At 39.3% G+C, this 27369-nt stretch overlaps 1 protein-coding gene across 1 annotated transcript in view; it reads left to right on the top strand.

The window, feature by feature from the left end:
• Positions 1-27030, top strand: part of LOC104936734 (vasorin) — a 31058-nt gene extending 4028 nt beyond the window's left edge. Inside the window, exon 2 of the mRNA XM_010752817.3 lies at positions 24673-27030. Coding sequence (XP_010751119.3) covers positions 24694-26802 — 2109 coding nt within the window. The 5' untranslated portion in view covers positions 24673-24693 and the 3' untranslated portion in view covers positions 26803-27030. The remainder of the gene's footprint in view (positions 1-24672) is intronic.
• The last annotated feature ends 339 nt before the right edge of the window (positions 27031-27369 follow it).

Genomic DNA, 27369 nt, shown 5'->3' with positions numbered 1-27369 from the left:
TCAAGCATTTGGCAACTGCTTATTTCAAATTATACTGTACCAACTAACCTTGTTTACTACGATGACTTTTATAATCTCCTGATGAGTGAAAAAATGCCAAAGACACCAATGTGATGGTGATGTTTGCATGTTTTGTCCAACCAACAGTCCATAACCCAAAGACAGTCAGTTATAGAGTATGTTTCACTGATTGTTTTTAAATAATTGAATTTCAACGTATTTATAGGCCACTTACTGTACATATTTGTCAAACCCTGCAGTTTAAGTTACAGGAGTATGGAGTTTTTGTTGTACCCTATACACCCAAATCTTGCCTAAAGCAACTTTTTCATGAACTTGTAGAGTATTCTGTTCTTCAAATGATGGCAGTTATTGCTGACATTCTGCTAAATTTGGTTTCTGTTTTCAGGAACATAAAAAGACTCAGATTACATCTTTACAAGGCTCCTTGACACCAGAGGAATTCTAGACTCAAACCTACAACAGGCTGAGACTTAACATGCTCACCAGAGGGGAACCTCTCCTTTCCTAGAACTCAACCCCCTGCCTTCACCCCTTCACCCCCAGGGAGGGTTTAGGGGTTGCTACTTTTTTACTAACCCACGAAGCGTGTCTCTAAGTACCCCGCCCCCCAATCCACGCAGTGTGTTGTATAAACACGGTGGTCTAGTAGGAAGGTAAAGAGCGTGACACATATAGACTCCTCGTAACATTCCTCTGTGGTACCAGGAGGCACCAGGACAGAAAGATGCCTCCAATGGCAGTTCTGTGGTCAGATTACTGTATGCAGAAATACCAGGTTTAGATTATGAGAATGATTAACCTTTTGATAACCTGGTATCAGTGGTTTGTCCCTCAGTTTATATCCCTTAATAAAGTGTTAAAAGAAGAATATATATCGTGTGCAGAATATATATTTAGAGCAGTTGTGGTATGTTGGTTTTTATCATAAACACATGCTGCGGTGTGATCACTATAGGTGCCAGCTACAGAGCAGCCAATCAGAAAAGAAAAGCAATACTTGATGCAAAGTATTGCAAAAACTTTTTAACCAAATTTAGACACAATATTAATTTTATTTTTTTTTCTCTGCAAAATGCAGAAAGAAACTGATAGGGCACCAAGTAAGAGGAAATCTGCACATATATATATATATATATATATATATATATATATATATATAATATCATTTTACAATTGTGCAATGACTAAAATCTTAATGAATTAATTTGATAATGTCCAGGCATAGTTTCAGGAGTTTAACAAAGAAGACTTTGAGAATCTTTGGATTAAGTCAGACACTTTTTTTTATTTTTTTTTTATTTTGTTAGTTTGGAGAAACCTGCATTGATTGTGTCTAAGATCTGAAAATCCAACACATTATACCATAAAGAATTAAAAACATATTAAAAAAAAATTCTGAATCTGAAAATGAATTACATACTTGTAAACAAAACATTTCGTGCTGTGTGAAAACCCAGAGAAGCGGGGAGTGTATATAAAGAAAGCTTTTATATTCTGACTCGACACCTAATCTGTCTGAAGTCTTTAAGATAACACATCTCTCCGCCTCCATCAGCAACAGCAGCCACACCACTACCTGAGGGCGAGTGGAGGTGCCTTAGTGTGAGTTGGTGCGGGGGGTGGTGTTAGATTAGGAAAACCCCATCCTACAGCCCCCTTTTTCTGAGCCTCTCTATTTTTCCTGAGGGCACATAGTCTGGTTGTAGACACACACACACACACACTCTTTCATTCCTATTCAACAGCCCTCACACACACACACACACACACACACACACACACACACACACACACAGACACACACACAGGCTAAAGTAGACAGTGGCCTGGGGGGTTGCAGGGCCTCACAAAGCACTTCAAAGGGTGGAGGTCTGGATCTATGATGGTCTGAACAACTTGAAGGCACAACAGGTGAAGAGAGAAGCCGTTTGACAAACAGAAGTTAGCTGACAGTGTTGGTTACCGTGGACGTGTGCGCTGAAGTCTACGCTCGTGTGTAGCATGCCGTGTGAAAGATTATTGAGCCACATTGCTTCAGGCGTTAAGTTTAGGGGAATGTGTTTTGTGCTTATGTGTGTCTTTGTACATTCAAGTGCATGTGTAGTAGTATTATGTTCTGTTTACTCTCCTTTTGTTGTACAGTTGACATCCAAAAGTCTGCGTTTGCCAGTTTAACTTTAATTTAGATCCTAGAGTAATCCTTTATTATTTTACCTACCTGCCTGGGTGGAAAATAGTAATTTGCTAAAACTAATTACATCTCTCCTTGTTGTATATGCATTGAACATGGACATGATTAAAACGGGTAGATTGTAGATTTCTAGTACATATGTAACTATTAAGAAAGTGTTAAATTACCAGATTTTAACATTAAACCCATTAAAACACATCAACACAACCAAACTTGTCTTGTCTAGACATCATTTGACCTGGAAATCAATCAGTGCTTACTTGAAATATGTAAATACTCGAGTGTATTATAGAGAAAAATGATATGATTAGTTTGGCTGATTTTGAGAAGAGGGTAATGAGCAAAAAATGTATCACACTGAGCACAACTATGGAAAGATTGGGCAATGAACTGACCCAGAGGAGAAATATTAGGTTTATATGTGGTTATTTTGTTTTCACATAAAACTGCTGACCTCTTTGCACATTTTATACAAAGATACGTCATAGAAACCTGGCAGGAGACTGTCAGCATGTCAAATAATAGATATACTATTAACCTGCATCATAATAAATTGTCACCTTTACCTTTACAAAGGCACAGTCACCAGGAAGTGGCACAGCAGAAATCTGCATCTAAATACGTGGCCGTGTTGTAGAAGCTTGGCGATTACAGGGCTAATTCATGAATTACTGTAGCTCGTGAGCTAATTACATGCTAGCTGTATTGTGTCTTTGAATACCGCCTTAACATTTTGGACAGTATGTTCCACTCAGTAAAGAGTTATTGAAGATTAATAGAGCCGCTCAGTTCAGTCCATAATTCAATTCACAGTTCACAAGTTTATTCAACACATGTATTCTGTTAAGATTTTCTGTTACAGAAGATAATGCATTACAATCTCCAACAATGATATAAAAAGGTAAATACCTCCTATCTTCCAAGTAGTTTCTTTTAACCCTGATCTCCAAACCTTGTTTGGAAATGTCGTAAACGTCGTGTGGATGATGAAAGCAGATTGTGTTGTGCCAGAAATGGTTCAGAAAGTTTAAATTGGAAGTCTGTGTAAAGTAAGAATAAATATGTGTTCTGAGTTAGTCAGGCCAAAGAAGACAGTGTTATTAACCACTTAGCCAAATCTGAATTTAAAAATATCGACAAGTAGCGAGAGCAATCAAACAACAATTTTGAAGTGACTGAAATGTCACGAGTTCAGAAAATGACATGACTAACTATGAAACACTCTGAGAGAGATGAGTTCATCTCTGTCTCTCTGCTAGAGGTGCAGGGGTATGCTCAGGCAGAGACAGAGACAGAAACAAAGTTAATTTATCAGTCTGAAAAATGTCATTTTAGTGTGTTCAGAAAATATGCGGCCTGTGAAAAACGTGTCCAGTATTTACTTCAGTGACGACGGGGCAAAGGAATCGCTCATGATCTGTGCTTACTTTTCCCATTAGAGTAGGGGAGTGACAGTGGCTTGGACTATTCTAACAAGTTATTGAACATTGTGACATAGGTTGTTTATACCTTATTTACATTTCAGTACTATTTGGATAAGTATCAATGGTAAGGCAAAAAGATGGATGAGATCATTGAAATTAAAGACTCCAGTTGGTTTCCCAGGAAACTGAAGCTGCTAAGAGATCGTCACCACAGGCATGGCTGTTGAGTGTTTAATTTGAGGATTCCTCTTATGGTCAATGTCAGAAGATGAATTTAAAGTCAATTACAGATTGCAGAGTGTTATATTCACTGCTTGATGAGACAAGATGTGTAAATGAACCCAATGGCCTAGAAGGAGCTATGCTACAGTACAAGTACATCAACCAAATTTACTGTACAGATGTGGCACTATGGTTGTTCCTGAACAAATTCAACCTGGTAAATTGTGACTAACTTCACTTTTAAGCCGCAAATCAGACAAACATAGTGTTTGCCATATTCAGTTAGTTTGTAATACTCCTTCATACAGTCTTATAGCAACACCGCTGCTCACCAGTCCACACATGTGAAGATTGAAAGATTCATAATAAAATATGTCAACAAAAAGCAAGCTTCATTACTGTTTTTGACAAATAATACAGGTACATACTGTTCATTGTCTTAAAATGATTTTTGCCTAGACACACACAGACATTCACACATGCATTCAAACACACACACACTCGCAGAGCCCTCCTTGGAGGCCTCACTGCAGCTGGCAGGGGATTAAGAGGTCAGGAGTCAAAGGGGGGGACCAGTCAACGCACAGACCTCAACAAGAAACTGACGTAGCAGAAGAAACACAGGCAAAGAGAGGGAGATGTACTAAGAGTGTTGAGTTAGAGTCAAACATACAATCCAGATTACCCAATAGGAACAAATTTGCCCTACTGAGCAAGTACCACACAAGAGAGTATGTTTTGTGGTTTCTAATTGGCCTGAAGCCGATCGTCTGATGATGCTTTGGCCACCAGAGAAAGACAAACAGATACAACCAGCACGTTCAGGCTTGTGCAAGATTTTCAACTATTACTCACTTGTTTATCATGATGAGACCCGGTCACAATTTCAACACTCGGTCTGGCTGCAGATGACACATATCTTGTTTGGTTTATGGCATTTTGAAAGTAGAGATGTCTTCGTCAAAATCATTGTTATTAATGTAGGTAAAGATTTAGTATAGTCATTTTTAGGTCACATAATATGTGATGTATTTGTTTCCGTTCTGTTGGGAATTATCTGACCAGGTGCACATTTTAACACACAATATATATCTTTTTCTTCTTCTAGAGCCTGACAACATCTGTCTTCACTGCAACAACGAGGCTACTGAAAGTTGAAAAGAAAAAAAAACAACGTAATAAATCATAGAAGAAAAAAGTTCAAAGGGAAAAGCTAAACGATCCATATAATACTAAGTATTCGTATAAAACTACTATGGACGTGAAAGTGTTTCTGTAAATTAAACAGCTTTGTCTGGTGCTTTAATAAAAAAATAACAAATGCAGGGAAAAGCTATGTATTTTAGTGTTTGTGGGTGACATTGCAATGTTTGGTTTGCTGTAAAACAGGAATGTAAATATTAAAATATGCAGAAAGCTTAGAATAATACAAAGCAAACAACATCCACAAAAAACTTCAAACGGTTGTGAATGTTAAAGTATGTTAAGTATTAAAACTTTAAAGCTGCTGTTTTGAGTCAACAAGGCACACATTATTTCTTCATCATAGCACGTAGCATGTTTGTAGAACTTCTTGAATGTCTGAACTTTGTAGGGAAGCGTGTTCATATAGGGTTAAAAGTGCAAAAGGAAGGGACACCAATAGATAAATCTGGTGAAAGAAAATGGTCATTACAAGTTATTACTACTCCCTCTGGCTCTGTAAGTCAGTGCTGTCTCAGATGAACCATCAGTGTAAACTGCTTTGCACTTGACACAGCACTTTACACATCCTCTGCCCACTGAAGCCAGCATTGCAAACTGTGGCTGTGGGCGAACCTGTGGTATTTTTAATTTGGACATCTTGTTCACAGATGAGAACTGAAAGCCACTTCAAAGAGATGGCAAGCAGATCAAAAGTTATGCTGCAGCAGCTTGTAATGCAACACGAGCGTTACAGCAAGAGTGAATAGTGGAAACATTTGTTGCGTGTGCATGCATATGAGTTTATTTATATTACAAAAGGGACGGAGAACACAGACAGCACGCTCAAAAGTTAGGAATAATACAAAGTAAAAGTCAACAAACTATGGAAAGTATAGAGCCTGGGTGGGGTGTTGTATTTTAGAAGCAAGTGTGCCCCTGAACTGAAACTAGAGTTGTTGTTACATTGGTCAGTTAGCAAGGAGATAGCAGCCTTTAAATTACTGAATAAATTCTGCCAAATAAATCTATCTCTAATATATCTCATTCATTCAACAAGACACTTAACATAACCACTCAAACTTGTGGACAATATAAATGGGCCACTCGGGTTTAATAAGGCCTACAGTTTTATTATGAGAAACATGTGCTTTAGTTATAGGCTGCCAACAGTACCTTCAACCTTTTACTGGATAATTACATTGTTTTACATTTACTTTGTTTACATCAAGAAAACACATGAAATAAAGATATCAATTAATACTTTTAGGTATCAGAAAGTTGTACTCTGATACCTGCTGCTTCTCTATTAGTTTTAAGGAGGAGACGGTATTTATTTTTTTGTTTTTGTTACGTGTAATCTACCGGTGCATTAGTGATGGCTGCGAGCTAAACCAAGACATTTTATAAACACAGACCAATACAAGTCCAAGACAAGCAGTCAACAGGTCAGCCAGCCTCAGAAATGTTGTTCTGTTCCCCTGTTAGGCCAAATAAGACTAGATTTTCATCAAAACAAATGAGGTGTATTAAGCAAACTGAGGCTGCAAAGATTGATGGAGCAATTTCACAGCCACATGGCAGAAAATGAACTTAATACGTCCATGTGTTTGATTGAGTTGTTGGTCTGTCAGAGACTCCTGGGCTTCTCTAAACTCCCTGCTCATTAAAATTGACTGCTGTCATTATTCAAAGGGTTGAAAAGGTTTGTGTGTCTGCACATGTGAGGCGCTCCACAAAGTGGAGTGGAGTTGCCAATTGTTAAAGGTGATAGACCAAATGCACCATTAACTTGTTGTTGTAAAATGGATTTCCTCGTACTTTTGTCTCTGCTTCATTATACATTATACAGAGTGCGGCCTGTCATCTACAGTATTTTCAGAACTGACAGCTTAAAGAAGAGCTCAGCCTATAGAGACGTTACCACTTCATTGTTTTCTATGTCCGTGGTTTACTATGCTCTTGTGTCTTCAGTAACTGTATGATTACCAAACCCTCAAAAAGGCAACACTACCACAAGCAGAGTTTAAATGAACTCAAGAAGGCCCACTGGGAAATTCACTATTATGTGTTCAAACTGGATGTAGTCCTGATCTGACATGACGCTTTGGACTTAATATTTGCACATTTTGTGTACAGTGAAAGGGCAGGCAGAACAAAAAAATGCATGTGACTAAAGGATTGTGTATAATGCACATAAATCTGCACTTCTGTGCATGCATACCTGTGTGTTGACTCAAAGCTGTGTTTGTGCTGACAAAAGCTAATCCGTGGAAATTAGTTCAGATCTATCAGATTTTTCATCTCTTAACAGATTGTGATTAACACGGCCGAACCTCACCTCACCTTCTGAGAAACATTTGGTTCTTCAGCTTGTTGTTCAGCTCAGCATCAGCATGTTCTTCGACTTGTTAAAACTCACAAATCTTCCCATGAAATTGATATTATCTTCAAAGGAATCTAAAAGAAGCATGGCATCGCTTTCACTGGACCGCTTCAGCTCCTTAAAAACTCATTTCAAGTTCAAAAATACTTCAAACATTCAAATTAAATCCAACTGTTTTCGTGAGGATTAAAAAACAATTTGGCAACAATTTTGGTGGCTATTACAAGTGTTTTTGATTATCCAATAGTTTCTTCATGCTCTTTTGTTGATTTAAATGTATCTTAATAACAATTTTTAAAAAATTACTCAAAAATAGAAGAAACCTCTAAATGTTAAGGCCAGTACTTTCTTCAGTATTGCTGCTGACAAACAAACAAACGGCACTGAAAACAGTCAAGTCATCTTACACCCTGAATAGTAAAGTGTCTCAACAAGGCAAGTATTATTTGTGCTATCAGCACAAAATTTAAATGAGGTCACTTGTGGCTTCTGTAGAAGTGTATGAGAGTGCATGTGTGTGTATGTGTACACACACATCCACACTCCATCCACGCAAACGCAACATGTTGGAGAGGGAATGGGGAGAAAAAATTCTCCCCATTCCCTCTCCAAACATTCCTACAAGCCTCTGGGCTTTTTTTTCAGAGTCGTGTGTCAGCACCAGGTCTGCAGTGAAACAGAGCGTCGCAATTCCTTCACATTTCACTTCCTCACAGTCCAGTTAATCTACATGCAGTGCGGTGAAGTCGGCAGAATAGTTGCACACAAGATAACATTTGTTTACAATACAAAACCCACCCAAAGATATTGCACTGGCCTCTGACACAGGCTGCGTCACACACTGAAAAAACAACAAAAAGAAACATTCGATTTGCACTATTGCTAAACAGCTACAAGTTTATTTACTGTTGGTCAACAGTGTCCAGTTAATAGCTCTGTTGTCAGTTTTTTTGCTTTTAGTGGTTTTAGAGCCACTTCATACTGTATTCTTGTTTGTTAAATCTTTTCACTTGTGTTGGCACTTTAAAACGAACACACTGTCAGTACTCACCAGCAGCCAGTTGGTACTCACTTTGTTATAGCTCTTTTGTGGTTGTTGATATGTGATTTAGTAGATTTAGTTCCTCTGTGAAGCTCATTTGGAGCTAGCTCATGTGTTGATAACGCTGAATAATATTTGGATTTAACTTATTTTCTTGTGGACTTTATGTTTACTGGACTGATTCATGTGCTGCACTTCCTATTAGAATGTAATCTTGATGTTTCGGTGATGAAGTGATGATGTTTCGTCCTGTCATGGACCACAATGTAACTGTTTTGGCAGCTTGTATATACTTCTGTGAATACAGTTATTGTAAAAACTAATTTCACAATAGAGTGCTGCAGGAATGAGTCCTAAAGCCTGGAAATGAGTTAGCATTTTTGCATCTCTGGTTGCCTTGTCTAAAAGAATAATTGGGGTTTTTGGTTAGATGTCTGAAAAAGGTCTGTGATTAACAAATGCACTAGAGATTTATTGAGATTATTCATGAATTTTGAATCTAATAAGTGGCTTAATAAGACTAAGGAACATCTTAATCTTTATCTGTGTGAGATGATCTGTGAAGTCCCGACCCCTCCAGGCTACAGTATTTAATTCCAATAACTCTAACTAAAATCCAGACTTAGTAATGATTTTTACCTCTTGAAATACTTTTCTCCTTGTTTTGCAAGGATGAAATGAAATGTGCCAAGGTGATAGCCATGTAAGTGTTGGTAACACAACACCGACATGGCTCTGGAAGTAGTAGTAGTCTGTAAAGCTTTAAAGCAACGAGGAACAGATACTGGGACAAAACTAGGTGGGTTACTGTAGCTCTATTGTGGTTTGAAACATACAGAACGTATGGATCAGTGGTGGAGAAGTTTCTACAGTTTGTGATACATCTTGACACGTCTTTCAGGTCTATAGACATTCACTTGTTTGGTGGTGTTGGTATATTGAGATGAGAGTTTTAGTTTCTTTCTTTCTTAGTATCTTTACGACAGACTGTGACTTTCTTGACTTGCAAAATCTTAAAATTGATAAGTTTATGTGTAATTCATAGAACATAATTCAAACGCGATCTCATAATAAAATTTGTCTCTTGCCACTGACTACTAAGTACATATTTTTCAGTGTATACTATACTATCTATACTCTCACTCATACAAACTACTTAAACTCAAACTTTGCAACTTGTAGATTTTAATTACACGATTTAATTACAAATCCGAAGTTTAGGGGTGGTAACATAAAAGTCATGCAACTGTGGCGTTGTTTGTTTATAGCCTAACGTTAGCTTTTTAGTACCTTACTTATAATAAAACCTGCATGCATCATAAACTTTTGTTCACCATACAGTTTATTTTCTGCAATAATCCAATGGGAAAATCCTAACTACTGGCTTAGCCTACAAAAATACATTATCCCAGCACCACTCTATACTGCTGGTCTAGCTCTTGTTTTTGAAATCTCATCATTTGTCATTGAAAAAAAAGAAAAGAAAAAGTCCTTCTCACAAAAAGCAAGAAGTTTCGAAATCCAAGAGCAGAAAAAAAAATCCTAAAGAGAAAACAAACACAAAGAGCAAGATGGAGTGTTAATGTGACCTTTGACGCTTTTCAGCTGAATCACGTGTAGGGTAATTTTAGCTGCTTTTCTTGCACCAGTACAGTTGGACTCACAATCAAGTTACTCAGGACTTTGAATAAGTTGACCTTTATTTGAGGTGAATGTTCACAAGTTTGATGTTTGTCTCTGCTGATAGTGAGGCAAGTGCAAACAGAGAGCGAGCCTGGTTTCTGTCTTGATTATGTTGAGGAGATAAGAGCTCTGATATTTGTGTGTACACGTGATGTCATCAATGGTCTGTGAGCATATAATTTCATAATATATTCAAGTCAGTGATGGTTTGTAATTCTTTGATGCTTTCAAGTTTTTTTTAAATAAAAGTTAAAAGGACTAAACAAACTACACAAATGCAGCATGAAAACTGATTTTCTGGCCGCGACATGTTGCTCAAATAGCACAGGATGAGCTTTGTCCAAACTGAAATTAGTTCCATATTTTCCTTTTCTTGCAGACACAAAGGCTTTCTCAGCAGAGTTGCCCTCACAGGACACATTTTACGTGTCTGTAGCTGCTTTCACACTGTGAAAATCATGGCAAGGATCAGGTCTGGTCTTGTAAACTTGATGGCGCACCACAAAGAGTTAAAAATTGGATTTTCTGTTCCTGTGTAAAATGCAGCCTTTGTTTCTGGGTCATGAACTAGCAGAGGTCACTGGCTTTAACCGAGCCAAACAAACACACACACGCAGCTTAGTTTCCACTAATTGATTCCCAGTCCAGCAAAGACAAGAATGAGTGAGTGTGTGTGTGTGTGTGTGTGTGTGTGTGTGTGTTTACTTTAAAGGCTCTGTCAGGAGTTTAAGTAAATATATAAGTGACAAAGTAAACACCCATCCCACACACACACTCACACAGACACACGCCAAAACATCCTAAATCAGGGATGCACACACACATTAACTGTTTGTGCATCCCATTAGTGATTTTTCATGTTCAGAATTTTCTGAAGGTGAACCCATTTGCCAATTATAATCAATTATATTTGTGTGTGTGTGTCTGTATCCTTATTGGCAGTTCCTATACAAGTCTCTCTCAGCAGTAAATCCGTCCACACTGCCCGACCTAACACCGGGTTAATGAGGTGATCCAGCAGCAGGGGATGGTTGGAAGAGGGCCTGTTTCAGTTTGTGTATGTGTTGGTGTGTCTGTGTATATGCATCTGGTCAAGGAATTAAGTGGATGCAGCAGACGCAGCATTCATCCTGTGAAGGTGTGTTTGTACTTGAGACAAATCTTGAGACAGATCTGGAGTCGTGTGATTGTAAATAATAGCACTGATTGTTGCTGATTTTCCAGTGCAAGTCGGCCATGTCTGAAAATTTCCAGCACAAATTGGTCTTAGTAGGTTTTGGTGAAGACAGAAGTCCCATGATAATATTAATCCATGGAGAAAGGTGCTCCAGCATGCAGTTTGTAGCTTATTTCTGAGGCGAAGTGAAGTCCTAAATAAGTTGTGAGCATTTTTTTTAGCACATGTAGTGCTTTGGCATGTATTTCTTACATGTTTGTATTGAGGTCATTTGGATGCTTATCCACAGGCACAGCTTGCAAGTGATTCCTCACATACCAGTAATCTAATGCAATATGCTGCAAAGGTATGCAGTACAGTTGCATACATTGCAAATCAATGGAAAAGTGTGTGAACTTAAAGATTGAAAGTTAAAACAAACAAAAAAAAGAGTTGGAATCCATTCACATAGACTCATGTGGGAGTAAATTGTCAGAATACACATTTGGCAGCCATGTTTCTCTAACAGGCTGCCCCTCTCCTTTAGCTCAATGCAGAAAGTACAGAGCAATTGTGACTGAGAGAGTGACGGTGTAACTGCATCCAGAGCGGGCAGGTGTGGGTGATTTGAGTAGAATAGGGTTAATTTAAAACTGTGGCAGTTTTGAGATTTGTTCGCCAACTGCCTCGACCCCCTAAGTTAGCAACAACTTCTGGCCCTGGTGCAGAAAACAGACTCTCTTCTCTGCTTCCCGATCATGGTCCAAAAGCTTAAGCGGGCACAGTAAAATATCTTTAAAATGTTGTCAGTGGACAAAAGGAAACCAAACATGGTCAAATGTACTTCAGGGTTTCCCAGTGGTCTTGACAATAAAGCTTGAGTCAAATTCTCAGAAGGTTACATACAATACAAAACATTTACATTGCTATTTCTAATTTTTGACGTATCCCCAATTATTTAAAGACCAAATTAAATTAAGTTCTGTTTAGTTTTGCTTTTCTACTTGCCCGCTGTCTCACTATCTCTCTCTCTATGTTTTTTCTTTCGCTTTATTTTAGTTCTCATCTTAAGTTTCAGCTAGAAAGGAGGTATATGGTATGATGGTGTCTAGACTTGTACAAACTGGAGGGGAGGTGTTTGCCAGAGGCCTCACTTTGGTAACTCACAGCTGGGCCTAACAAGCATGAAGGGGCCCCTACTGGGTAAGAGTCCCAAAGGTGATCATCAGTCACTAATCAGGCCTGGAGGTAGTAGGAGGAACTGAAGGATGGAGTTAGAAGGAATGAATAGGAGTGACAGGTAAAGGTGTATGAAGCTGCGATGTGCAACAATAATGACAGGATGCATAAAATAAAATAAAGTACAGGAAAGTTTACTGCATAGAAAGCAAGGCCAGTTAAAACTTCTGTGAACATTTTTGCTGAAAAATATTTACTGCCTCTGTGGCTCCTGTCAGCATCAGGCTAGATGCCATTTCCTGATTTAAACAGCTCATTAAACAGGAGTGACAGGTGATGACAGGGCAGGAGTTGACAGATCCAAGAAGGAGGAGGGAGAACCAGTAATACACTAATACACTTCACTGCTTCTAGGTGAAATGTTTCCTTATTGTAGCTTCATGACTTTAATTCCCCCCCAAAAGCTAATGCAAAACAGAAGTTCATTATGCACTTAAACTGAGTCTATCAACTTCAGCGTTGTGAACTTTGTATCTTGAGCTTTTATAAACAGATGATTCTAACTTACCCATTGAAGATTTTATTGATTTTGTCTGCAGATATAATACTTGATGCTTTTAATACTCTAATTTCAGGTCAGTACTGTAGAAACTTTAAAATGCACTGAAAAGACGTGCTGTAAGTAACTGGAGGATATGTAAGTTGGAGGGAGGTTTAAACAAATTTGTATTTGTAATAAGATAAGAAGGAAAAGAAAACAGTTTGAGTTTTGTTTTCACTCCCAGTTGCCTCCTGGCACACCTGTGTGAAGGTTAATACAGGTGAAAAGGTGGCTTATTTTCAACTGCTGACAGACAGGACATGGGCTCGGAGCCAATGATGACACATGCACACACGCACCTTTACATTCGCGACTTTTTGGAGACACTGCAGCAGTGCCTTGTCGCTGGCATTCATACTTTCTGTGGATAAACCGGTGTCACCAAAAGTCTTCCTGAGTCAGGGTGTGTGCCCAACCGTGCTAGAAGTAACTACCAAATCATGTTGGTTAATTTGTCTTCTAGTACGGTAAAGTTGTTGTGTCTTTCTGCTCTCTGTTCTGTTTTCTCTGGCATTAGGAAAGTAGTGATTAGTGCATTTATGCTTGTTTGTGCAGAATTAAAGGTAGACAATGGACACATTTTTATCTACATCAGCATGCATCTGTCTCATATTTACTGGATTTCCGTAGAAATAAACCAAAGCACACAGCTGTATGAGCGCCACTATTGCATTTTGTCAGATGTGTCGTTTTGTTTTAAAGAGCTTTTTAAAGACGTGTTATCACTGTATGCACAGATGTTGGTAGTAGTAGCGTTACTACTACTCGAAGAATGTTTTGATGATGCGCATCTTGCGTTGCACCTCTATAAACTTGCTGATACACATGTATGCTGCAAGCATTTGAACGGATACATATTGCATTCAAGGCTGCTATCACTTTGCAGCTGTATTTAGCTATTAAAGGAAACAATATGTCAATAAAAGAGAAGAAGAAAACCACAAGTCGATGTTGACAAAGGAGCTTTCAAAGCAAATGTTTTATTAGGTTTGCATGCAACAGGTTTGTTAGGCCTTAAGGATACACACATTGTGACTTGAAGAAGAACACATTGAACTTAAACCTAACTGTCTTTAACTCAAAGATTAATTATCACAGAATTTAGCATTTATGTGGTAGTAAATGGTTACATGTGGTGAAAAATGCTCTGCAACAAGTACTCTGCTGGGAGTTTTGTTGCTAACCTCCGCTTATTAAACTTGTACATTCTCAGTTAAATCAGTTAAAGTTGCAAAATCAACAACACCAAAACAAACAAACCAATTGGTATGAAGAAATCAGCAGAGTCACAGCAAGAAGTGTTAAAATACACCTGTCTGAATATGATTGAATGTTACTAGTCAGCTGGTAATCAATCAGCAAATGCAAGCATGACTTAACTGCTGTCCCTTAACGTAACATGCCCTTCAGGTCCCCTTCACTCTCACTCTCATGATACAGTTGCACAGTAGTTTGACTACTGCAGTTCCAACTTAACCTCTCTTTGATGCAGCTTGTTTGATGCATGTTTGATGCAGTTTTCTAACAATGCCCATTATAACTTGTTGAACACATGTGCAATTAATAACTTTATTGATGGCTCTGTTACATTTAAGTTTGCCAGTAAGGCAATAAGTCAGTGAGCCAGAAGGCACAGAGTCCTGGCACAGAAACACAAAACTGGAATGCAGCAATTATCAGTGAGATTAGTTACACCTGTGTCTCATAAGCCAAGATCTGTGCTAAGAGAAAGGTCTGTTGATGACTCAGAGAGGAAGTAGATGTAGAAGCACACACTCTCCTCTAATATCAGGTACTTGTCGCTGCAGTTCTGTTTTGAGCGACTTCGGCAGGAAACCGAACTCCGTTAAAAGCATCTGGCGTTTGCCCACAAACACAGATACTGTTTTAAAAAAGGCTGGATCTGGTATTTTGCTGGTTGAACCTACAGTCAATCATTAAAGTCTGACAAGCAACAACAGCACACCTAAATGTCACTTTGCATTTTCTTCATAGCAGCAGCATAACTTGCATCTCTGCCATAGCAGACAGCACAACACTAGGGTGTCACTACATGGACAGAAACCTGGAGCTGGCCAAGGTTACTGTCAAATGGTGATCAATTACTAGTCAGTAGTCTCTTTGTTTGGTGCAATCATGTCATTTTATGTGATAATCTCTCTGAACGACTGAAAGTACTGTAGGTAACCAGGTCAGGGCAAAATATATGGCTTGCTGAGGTTTTGATTCTGCATGTTCACGACACATGCTGACTGATTGTACTTTTGTTTGAAACAGAATTGGAATTGTCTTTAAAATTTAAGTATCCCTCTGCTAATAACTGGTTGATTAAGTTGTGCGGGTGTAAGTTATAAGCTCTGAGGTGAAGCTGTTGTATAAACAAGCATCCACACGAGTGTAGCATTCTTGAAGCAGACACTGGATCCTTACCCTAACCCTGACTTTTGACCTCTGACCTTTGACTGCCACATGAAAGCTAAAGAAGCTTTGTACTGTATGTGAAGCTAATTCTGGCTATGACAAAGAAGTTGTCTGTTCAGCAAGTGGTCAGTTATTCTTTCGTTAACTCAACAAAAGTAGGGAGTGAGCAGAGACAGAAAGAGGGACCAGAGTCAAAGTCATTGGAATAAGGAGGACTGGTGGAGCAGTCTGAAAAGAAGAAAAATCCAGCAGGTAGTGATAGACGTGTCTCAAATCTAATCACAATCCAGCAGCCAATGAAAGCCTGGGAGCTGTACTGTAGTTTCAAATAACAGGAGGAGATGGGCTGTCACACACCGTGTTATTATTTTGTTCCAGAGGTGACTGGTCTTGCTCCCTTTGTGTGTGTATGTAAATACATGGTTGGGTATATTCATTTTTCCACAATGAACAACAATATTAAGAAAAAGACATCAAAGCACAAAGAAGAAGAGTTGAGATCGAGCTTTCAGTGCAGCCGGAAGGAGATATTAAGGACAGTGAGGGAGATTGTGTATGTATTGAACTTCTATGCTAATACTTAGTGTGTGTTTGTTATTTCTTCCACATGGTTCATTGTGCTTATTGTGACATATTTATGCTTTCCTATTGTGACTCAAGAGGCGGTTTAGCTTTGTTAGCCTTGCTCCAGGCATGCAGTCGGTTCACTGTCTAGAGTGAAGACCGTGACAAGCTCTGAACACAGATCCTTCTGCCTTATTTGAATGATTTAAAATCAGTCATTTAGCTTTGTGTCGCTTTTGGTTTTCCAATCGTGGTCCTCTCTCTTCATCTTAATATAGACTAGCCCAGTCTAGACAACAGTTGTCATCACCCAAGTGTTAACTGCTGCATAGAAGTTGTTGTTGCAGTTGGACTGTATCGGTCTCTGTTTATTTCACGTCATAAAAGTTTCACACTAAACAGCTCTTTGGATTATTGGATTGAGATATGGAATCATCCGCTGAACTTTTATTTCATTATTTTCTCCAATTGTCACTGACTAGATCCAAACTGCTTGATGGAAAGTGTTGCAGAGACGTCTTTGAATGTTTTAACTCGCTGTCTGGATTCACGTGACATTATGGCATTTACAGGTATGCACTGTGTAAATTGAGCCACAGGACCTGATCATCAGTGAGTCACCCACAACGATAGCATAAAAATAGCCTGCTCATTCCTTTCAATGAAACCAAAGCTTTTGACAGTTATTGGAAATAAATGTTGTACACGCATTCACATTCTGACTTTTTATCTCTAGGCACGATCAGGTCAAAATGTTTCCAACATGTTTTTCATGGATTGGCACCACAGAGACTTCACAGTTCCCAGACAATGTATCTTATTGACTTTGATGTCCTGAATTTCCCTCTAACACCACCATGAGGTTTATATTATTGGTTTCAGTTGAAATACCTTAACAACTGTAAAAACCCATAGCTGTTTATCTAGTGCCATCATCAGGCCATCATTTCTGTTTATCCAATACTGAATCCAGTACATTACGGTACAGTCCAATATTTGTTCATGACCAAATGCCTGCAAAGCTAGTGGCATTCCCACCTGCCGCAGCTGTACTTTGTTTTTAATGCTACATAGCAAATGTTAACATGCATAAAGATGGTAAACCTGCTAAATGTTCAAGCATTATTGTTAGCACATTTTACTCAAAGAACTGCTTTGTTTAAGTACAACAGTGTGTGATGGACAGATTTGCCAGAGTGCACAGGGTTTAAAGGTCAAGAGTTGTCAAAGCTGCTCAGGATGTAACCACACTTAAATTGTTTATCTCTGTCTGTTAACTTATTTGCTGCAGTTCATTTTTCACAGTTTGGTTTCATAACTAAGAATAAACCAAGTGACTAGAAGAGATCAATCGATTTGCATCAAATGAAAGTATAAAATAAGCGTAAAAGCAACATCTGAGACTGAGATTTTTTTGTTGCATGTGTTCAGGATTCATGTGTTTGTGCAGGTGCAGACACATCACTTTGCAAAACAGTATGTATACAGTATGTATACACAGTATACACAATAGCTTTCGAGGCTAAGGGTTTAGGAAAGATTGAAGTTGTTGAATTGATTTTACTGTTAAGCCTCTCGGGCACAGGGTAACAGGATATTCCACTTTGGGGAGTTTCGGGGGGTGTGGGAGTCGAGGTAAGTTTTGTACCACCAACTCATAACCCCTTTTTTTCTCCATGGGAATGAAGTAACACAATTTATGTTCCCTCTCTCCTTCTTTGTACCTTCATTCCTGACTCTACTGTCCCTCCTCCTCCCTTCTTCACCTCTCACACAATCCCTCTAAATCCTTCCTGACCCCCTTTCCTTAAAGTGGTAATCCTGGAAATCTTTATTGGTTGACTTTGGGTGATTAAAGGTCATTGCCATGGTGATTTCACTCAACACAGTACACCATTTACATCTAATTTTCTTTTGATAGTTAGTCTGTAAGTGGTGCTTAAATGGTGATTAGATTGTCAATTCTAATACTTGGGATTTTTTTTTTTTTTTTAATGAGAAAAAAGAAAGCAGACCCTTTTTGTGCATTCTAACATGTTTAGTAAAGACACACCAGACATGAAATGTTGAAAAGATAGTATAAAATCTAAGCAAACTAAAGTTAGAACCACTGTTGTCTGCAGTAGAGACTAAATAATTGATGTTATTCCTGAGAATCAATCATTATTTATCATCTATAACCACTTTGACCTTTTGAGGAGTATCAGGAGAGCCAATCCCAGCGAAAATTGGCCAAAAGGCAGAACTTAATCTATAGGGAAAGGTTATACCTGTACAAAAGATCCAACAGCTCCCTTTGTTGCTCTTTTATTGCAGACACTGTGGTTGTTTTTGTCATCAGTAGTTACAGTTTCCCTCTGTGACTTCTTTAATCTTCACCGCTGGCACACAGTATAAATAAATTAATAATACCAAGCCTCCTCACCTAGCAAGATACTGCTTTCCTTTGATGTCTCAGTGCTTACCCCTGACATGAATAACGAGGGAAAACATTTCGATGAATACGGGCAAAAGGACAGTGTTTCATGTGGTGCTGCTACATAAGTACAGTAATTTAATATGTTTCAGGGCTCAGCATTAGCTTTTAAAAGTAGTTTTCAGGCTTACTTCACAGATCCCTCAAAAATGAATTGTACACACACCAATGACTGTAAAAGCAATACAGTGTATGTATTAATTTTTTCCACTGAATTGGTTACCAGTCAATACCAATGCCAGTAGCATCTTGACAACCGTTACTATTGAACCCATGATCAGGTCGCCCTAGATAATGTTGGAAGCTGGGGCTGGCGGTTTAACAAGACTGTGGATAGCCACAATATTACATAACGATCCTGAAAAGCCAAATCCTCTCCCATAATCCAGCTGTAGTATAGTCCATCGTCCAGTTGGCTTTAGAATATTTTTCACTGATGAAACCTACAAAAATAATATCCAAGTTGTATTTCTATTTATATTCTTCTTAAGTAATAGTTAGTCAAGTTGCAGTACTGTAGTTGTTACAGGATTTTGTAGGACTCCCTCCACCTCAGTTTGCTAGAATATACAACACGGTCATATCTGGCTTTTGTCATGCACTTTAAGTTTAGAGTTGGGCTTTGTTTACAGCAGATTTTGGATGAATGGAGGCAGTCGTCAGCTACCAGCTATTAAGACACCAAATTTCTCTTTCTCTCTCTCTCGTGTACTCTCCCCTCTGAGTTTACCTCTCACACTTGTCATCTATTAGTCTCTGTTTTTTTTTTTGCCTCTCTACCTTTCTCTTATCACAGGGGAGGACAAAGGTTTATGTGGGCCTTTCATTCTGTCTCACAGTGAGAGATGACTGCAGTGTATTGTGGGTAACAGACTCCAGCTGTGTTGTAGACGCTGTGTTTGTGTGTGTGTGTGTGTGTGTCTGCTGGTGCGAACATGTGCAGGAATGTGTGTGTGTGTGTTTGTGGCTGTGTGCTGTGCCTCCGCTCTGCTCTGCAGGTCTTGGGTGCGTGTTGACCTGTTTCATGTCATTTTGACAGCAACGTTTCGCTTTTATCATTCGCCCTTATCTTCGCTCATACAAATAGCTGAGGATATACTGCGTGCAGTGAAGTCTTAACAGAAGCAGAAAACTCTGTCACATTTAATTATGAATTTAGGAGAGGTGAACTGGTTTTGCAACTCTGCGTTATGTGAATAAGATATCTGAGGAAAATGCTCCCCATGTTTTGACTGCTATGGTTAAAATGGTACATTGGCACATTCTTGGCATTGTGATGTGGGTAACCAGGTCCTTATCAAACAACAGAAAAGGGCCAAGATGAGGGCCAAAAAGAGAATTACTTTTAAAAAAAGCAGGCACAGATTGAGCTGTAATTCATTCTTCACTTCATCTCTTCCTGCATCATTGTTTCCCTCCCACTTTTCTCGCTATTACTTTGAAAAGCAGAGACTATTTCAAAATAGAGGAGGTGTGTATGAAGCAGCTGTGATCGAAGTTATCACTGTGAATGTTTCATTATTAACTACTTTTTCTGCCCTCAGCTTTAGACTTTTACATGGCTCAACTGAATAGCCGTCAAAACTCAAACATCAAGGGTGTCACAAGCATAACATATAGACTAGCAGTCACAAATCTGTTGCATACACTTCTACTAATATTTCTACTAATAATTATCATACGTTACTATAATAATAAGAGTAAGAGTCTTGGACAAAATCAGCTGTGTTAATCTGAAATTAAGCACTTTTTACATTAACAGATTTAAATCCAGTCCAGATATTAAACTTCAGTCATGCAAAATATAATCATTTGTCCACAATGTGGAAAAAATGGTCGTATATAGACAATATATTAATGATATGTCACTACATATTGTAAAAAAACACAACAGCAGACAATTCACAAGCACTTATCAAGAACATAGCGTTAAGGTACATAATTCAAAAAGACAAATGCAGTAACAAGAAAGCACAAGAGCATAAGAATGATTAGCTAAAAGGCATAAAAATATAAATACGATAAGATATTAAACAACACAATGCTGCAATAAAGCTACACTGACAGTGGCCACAGCTGGAAGAGGAATTCACAGGTGATATTTTCATCATGAAGATGTTATCACCTCTGCCAAGACAAAACTAAAATTCCCTAAACTAGGAACAATTTCTGATGAAAACTTTTGTCCCACCCCTATGCACACAGAGGTCAGAGGTCAGGTTCAGCTGCAAAGCAGCCCTGAAGCATGAACGTATTTAGTTTCTTAAACAAGGATGCTTCAGCAGGGCGGATGCTTGCTGTCATGAAGGTTTAATCCTTATCCTCTGTGGTTGAAGGTGTTTTCTCTTTCACCACCCAAGCTGCATGTAGCGCCTGACAGTGGATTTCCTTGAATTAGACTTGCAGAGAGGCTGAAGCTGACACATACTGTCTGGAGGATTCATCTGCAGTGCAAGTCCTGACACAGCCAAGCCACAACAAAACATACACTGTTTATTTGGGATTTAAAATTGCAGACAAGTTTACGAAGAATTATATCCAGAGTATATATATATATATACAGTAATAGGAATTAAACTAATTGTCAAAAGCCATCCTACAGGGATCCTTTCTCTGAAACACAATTATTCTTTCATTCATATTCCATTCATTCCTCTCCTTCACTGTCATCAAATTATTCACTTAGCCAGTGTGCCAGCAGCACCCTTAAAGGAATGACAAGAAGCTCTTATTATAACCCTGTTACTGTTCTATAAACATTAAGTGACTGCACACAAAGAAAAATCTGGAGCAGAGTGTATCTTGGACATGCACCTCAGACAAAAGCAGTCATATGTCTTGTCATACCACTAATACTTTGTTATCAGTGGAGCACGCTGTGGGTTTGCAGACATCTTCATTGTGTGTGTGTGTGTGTGTGTGTGTGTGTGTGTGTGTGTGTGTGTGTGTGTGTGTGTGTGAGATTCTTCATTCTGATACACACTGTGTAGGATTTTGTGAATTTGCATGTTTGGAAGCCAATCATAGTCCAATATGCAACTTGTACAAGTATGATTTTAAGCACATTTTCCAGCGCGCACACACACACACACACACACACACACACACACACACACACCAACAATAGACTTTTTAAATCAGTTTTTCATAAGCAATATTTTCACATCCAAAGATTCTGGATGTTTCACTGAGTAAGAAGGAAGAGATATCATTTTAGGAAATCTTATCAAGGTAATTTAACTTGTTGAGAAAGAAAGAATCAGTCACAAATTATTATTCATAGCAGAAACATTTTTATGTCTTAGAATATGTTTTGAGGGAATAGTGTTGTATTTTAGTGTAAACTAAAACTAAAAATTAACTAGGATTTGTTTCTAGACTGTAGCAAATGGTTGTTACAGTTTTGCAATGCAGTTTGTATAAATCTCAAATATTGAAGAAATATAAAAAAAACACTTTATTTTATTATATTTTTTTACAGTCTTAAAGTTAAGGTATATGTGGTAGAACCACAATGTGACCATTTTCAAAGCACTGTATGAATTGGTTTATAAATCCTAAACTGTGAAATATTTCAGGAGTTGGTAGCAAAATTTTGTTGTTGTTGTTGTTTTTGGATCTGGTTTTTTTCGTCATTTTTATGTTTTGGCGCTGACAAAATGACACTGTACCAACAAGTAACAACGGGAACCAAATGGTAATTGTAAACGGATTTACAAAACTGAGCCTGGCAAAGATCAGACGTCAACAAGACAAGGCATATTGAGAGAAATTTATCCTACACACTCCCATTGTGTTCCACCTCATTGTTTTGCAACCCATGTGTTAGTATATATATATATAGTATATTGTAGGTACTTCCTATAAAACACAAAGAAAGCTCTTGAAACATGCTGAGTATTCTCAGACTAACCAATTAAAGCATGGCTTATTTTGTCTACTATGTGACTTGAAGATTAGCGGTTTGATTGTTCCCAAATGTGCCACTAATGCCCTATGTCAAGATTGTGAGCTTTGGAAGCTTCTGGTTTATATTAGCTTCACCCAAAGTCCTGATTTTGGTGTGTGTTTAAATTTTGTGTTTTCCTCCGCTATTTCGGTCACTTCTTTTAACCTCTTTGCCCCCCCCCCTTCTCCTACTTTCTTTCCTTCTCCTTTCCCTCGCTTCCTTTTGTGCTTAATAAAGACAGATTATGAGGGAATTTTGCAAATTCCTTCCAAGCTGACAGACTCTGACTTTGTATGTTATGAGGAGAGAGGGGGATAAATGGAGGAGACACAGGGTAGAACAGAAACAGAGACATTGGACTGGAGGTGTACTCCTGACTTTAATAAAAACATATTAGGTTTCTACACAACTTCACTCCACCTCAAGAGCCTTGGAAAAGGCAGGAGTGCACAAGTAACACAAAATAATAACGAATGAAAAGTGGTGCAGAGATATGTATTGCATTTTGTGCAAGTGATGGTGGTGGACAATAGGTCAAAGATGCAGCCTGAGTACACTAGTTGTACTAGTAGTACACTAGTACTACACTATTTCCCTGTTCTTCTGAACAGTTTAGTTTAGAAATATGTTACTTTCTTACTCCATGGTATAGATGGTACAATATCCAAGTGTTTGAATACTTCACCTTGAGTTGAACCCTTTGATTGTTGCCAGGTCACTCTCAAGTTTCAGTCTTTATGACTGTTGGAATGTTTCGCACTACAACAACTTATCCAGAATAAGCCTGATGAAATCAAACAAGCTGGAAAAGGCTTGGTCTTTTTGGGCTCCAACTGGTCTGGAGTTGAAGGTCACAGTCTCCAGATTTGATCCTGTGATGCTACTAAATAATTTGCGCTGACCACACACAGCAGCCTTTACTCTCATCTCTATATAATCTATATAATTTAAACACCCATCCAATTCTACCAGAAGCTACAGCTAAAATAGAAAACAATCTTTAATCTTTTTGCACAGTGAAGTGAATCACAGCATTTGATATATTTAGTAGGCACTACTCCTACTGTATTGTGTATCTCCAGGGCTCTAAATCATAGTAATAATAAAAAGATAGGAAGTTGGAGAAGAAGAGGCAGGGAAGTTTTGAGGTTTGAATGTTTCGTTGCTAAAAGTTTGTGCTGCACTCAAAGTTACATTGTAGCAATTCTTGTCATTGTTTAGGTGATCTCATTGTTTTGATGCTGACTAGCTGAGTCCTGCTTTAGGAGTGATATCAAGAGTTGAATTTTTAGTACTCACACATGCACACATTCATTTTCTAAATTAGATCAGATTTCTTAAGTTGATGGATTGTTTGTCACTGCAAGTCAACCAACTTCATTCTCCCTCTGTCTAACACATACATATCCATACTCCCAAACTGAAATTACCCCCCAATTTCCTGCATTCCTGTGTGTGGCACCCATGTTTTTGGTAACATGATTCAGATATATGTCAAAAGATGTGATTGAGTGTGCACGTGTGTGGGTATGCCATCACACTCACTGCATATTTGCGTTGGGTATGTTTGTATGTAGTAGCCGTGCGGTGCAGCCGTCCAGCTCCATTACTGCAGACTGGGTTTCACGGGCTAAGGACTGTGTCATAAACACAGAAAAGAGGCTGAATGGGTTTCTCACTTACCCTAGGAAGGGTCACCCTGGGTGGGCTGTTGCCTTGGTCTGTGGGTTCTGATCCCTGGGGTGTCTGCTTATCAAGGGTATATAACAGCAAATTCACTATGATGGCACAGTCAGTGTTACTATTTGTTTATTTGCATGTGTGTGTATGGAAGCTAAGGTTTGTTGTTTGGCCTAAAGTGTGTTGTATCCAAGGTATTGTGCTATACTGTAAGTCTGTGTGCTCGCATGTTTAATTTTGAGTGTGGATGAAGATAAAGATGAGAAAATAAAATTAGGCTTTAGAATTAGATTAAGAAAAAGACTTCTTACATAACTTACATATATTCCTGAGTAATTACATCTATTAAAAGTCTATTTACAGTTTGTTTTATGTCTCAGTGTATTTCTGTAAAGCTTCGCAATGCTTCACACACAAAGTATCACTTCAATTATGACCAGCTTATCAAATGGTGATTAACACGAGTCATTTTCTCTATCTTATGTCTTTCAGACTTTGAGGACTGTCATCACTATGCTGCCTTACTTTCTGCTCGTCTTCCTCTCACCTGGTCTGGTGGTATCCTCTGACTGCCCGACAGACTGTAGCTGCCCTAACCGGGACTCGATCTTCTGCATTAATCGTCGCTCCAACACTGTGCCCCGTGTCTCCACCACGACCCAAAATCTCTACATCTTCCAGAATGGTATTGACAATTTGTCACAAGATGACTTCAAAGGCTTGGGAGAGTTGGAGATGCTAGATCTGAGCCAGAATGAGCTGGAAGAGATTCCAGACGGTGTGTTTGAGATGCTGTCAAAGTTGAAGAACTTAGACCTGTCTTCTAACCACATTACCCACATTACCAAAGGCAGTTTTTCTGGGCTGGTCCAGCTGGAAAGGCTGTATCTCCATGCGAACCGCATTCAGAGTATCCATTTTGAAGCTTTTGAAAGTTTAGGGATGCTGCTAGAACTCAAACTCCAAGCAAACCAGCTTACTTCTCTACCATCCCTTCATTTCCCCCGGCTTCTGCTTCTAGACCTCAGCTACAACAACATCCCAGCCCTAGGACCCTCAGACCTTCAGACTCCCCACCTGGAAGCCCTAAAGGTGGCATCTCTGGGACTTACCTCTGTTGATGAGGATCTCATAGCTTCTTTGGGGAACCTCCATGAGCTCGACATCTCCACAAACAAGTTAACCGAGGTGCCCCAGGCTCTAAAGCAGGACTCCCTCAAGGGGCTGATCAAGCTCAGCCTAGCTGCCAACTCATTGGGTGAGCTCAGAGTCGAGGACTTTCAGAAACTGACTGGACTTCAAGAATTGGATCTTAGTGGACTTAATCTTCAGGGTTTTCCCCAGAGTTTTTTCCAGACCTTCCCTAGGTTGACACAACTGACAGCAGCTGAGAACCCATTTAACTGCAAGTGTCCATTAGCCTGGTTCCCTGTCTGGCTGAATGAGAAGGAAGTGATTCTTGGGAGGCCTGAGGAAACCAGATGTCACTTCCCTCTAGTTAATGCTGGGAAGATGCTTTCAGCACTGGAGCAAAAGGATTTTGGGTGTCCACCTACCACAACAGTGTTGATTGGCTCCCCCATTGGAAGTACTCTTGTTCCCCAGATGCCCACCACATCTCCAGAAACCACCCATACAAATGCTATTCCTCCTCCTCCTCCACCTAGTGAGGAAACTGTCCCCTCAAAAACCTCCTATCCCCTTCCGCCAGAACCTCCAGTCTCCCCTAGCTCGACCAGTGGGGAATATGAGCCACACATCTGCCCACCAAACATCTGCCTCAATGGGGGCACTTGTAATTTTGATCCACAGGGTCAACTCAGCTGTCTGTGTCCCTCTGAAACTTCTGGCCTGTACTGCGAAAATGTGGATGAGGTCCCGGAGCCACCAAAACCTTCAGCAACAGAGGTTTCAGTAGTTGCCCCTGTGATTCCCGCTGAACTTGATGCTATCAGCTCACGGCAGGTGACCTCCACATCTATCCTTCTTGACCTGCACCGCTTCATCGAGACACGCCCACACATCCGTGGCATCAGGCTGACCTATCGTAACCTTTCAGGGCCTGACCGTCGCCCCATTATCCTGAGTGTACCGGCATCCTACCCTGAGTACACTTTACGTGGTTTGAGACCAAACTGTACTTACTCCATCTGTGCCAGTCCCCTGGGTGAAAAAATCAATTCTAGGGCAAACAGCTCTGTAGAAACGCGTTCATGTACAGAGGCTCGCACTGAAGGGGTGGCACAGACACTCCCAGGGCACTGGGTGGACCCACCAAGCCCTCTGACATACACTCTCATCCCTGCCTTGGCTGCCCTGGCACTTGTGTTGGGGTTGGTTGTGGTGGCTGGGACAATCATTTGTGTGCGAAAGAGGAGGCAGGATTTGGAACTGGGCCCGGCTGATCCAGATCCGATGGAACTGGAGGGGATAAAGGCCTGTCTGGAGAATGGGGGAAATGGTACACTGCCCCACAAACAGCCTGAGATTGATCGCTGTCACACTCCTCAGCCACCTCCATCCTTACAGCGAAATGGGTGTTTGGACTATGAGGTACCTTTGATGCAAGGACACTGTCCATCAAATAACAATCTAGCATCTCTAAAGCCATCATATTTCTAAGATACAATAAAATACAAACACTTGGAAAGAATTTGCAGAGAGTGGGCTTGCCCATGTGGACTTGTGAGGTCCTGCTATGGCTCACATAGTGTGTAAAAATCTAATTTTCATTCCAATTTCAGATATCCACAATTTGAAAAGTGGCACTTAATATCCTTTGCTGTCCAAATGATAACACTACAGACTGGATCATCTACTTTTGATAAAGAGATGCTGAATGATGAATTTAAGATTACAGCATATTGGAAATGTGCTAAACCACTGTGGGACAATGATCAGGATGTGGTTTTAAAGTCATCTTGCAGAGTTTGATGATGATAAAACCTGACCAAGTGGACTAAGTGCAATTGACTAAAAGGGTCTCAGTAGCAGACTGAAAACGGAAGTGCCTTTTTGCATTGACACAACTATAATCGATGGCTCATTTATAATAAAACAACAACAAAAAAAACACTTTGTTTGTATAAAAGAGACTATGTGAATGAGCTGTAATCATGTTGCTGGATTTGGGAGAGTATGGAGAAACATGCCCTAACGTTTGGGCTACAGAACTGGAGGAAGTGACAG

The sequence above is a fragment of the Larimichthys crocea genome, chromosome X, assembly GCF_000972845.2.
Source record: "Larimichthys crocea isolate SSNF chromosome X, L_crocea_2.0, whole genome shotgun sequence".
Taxonomy (NCBI): domain Eukaryota; kingdom Metazoa; phylum Chordata; class Actinopteri; family Sciaenidae; genus Larimichthys; species Larimichthys crocea.
This window is presented reverse-complemented; position numbering and strand designations above follow the sequence as displayed.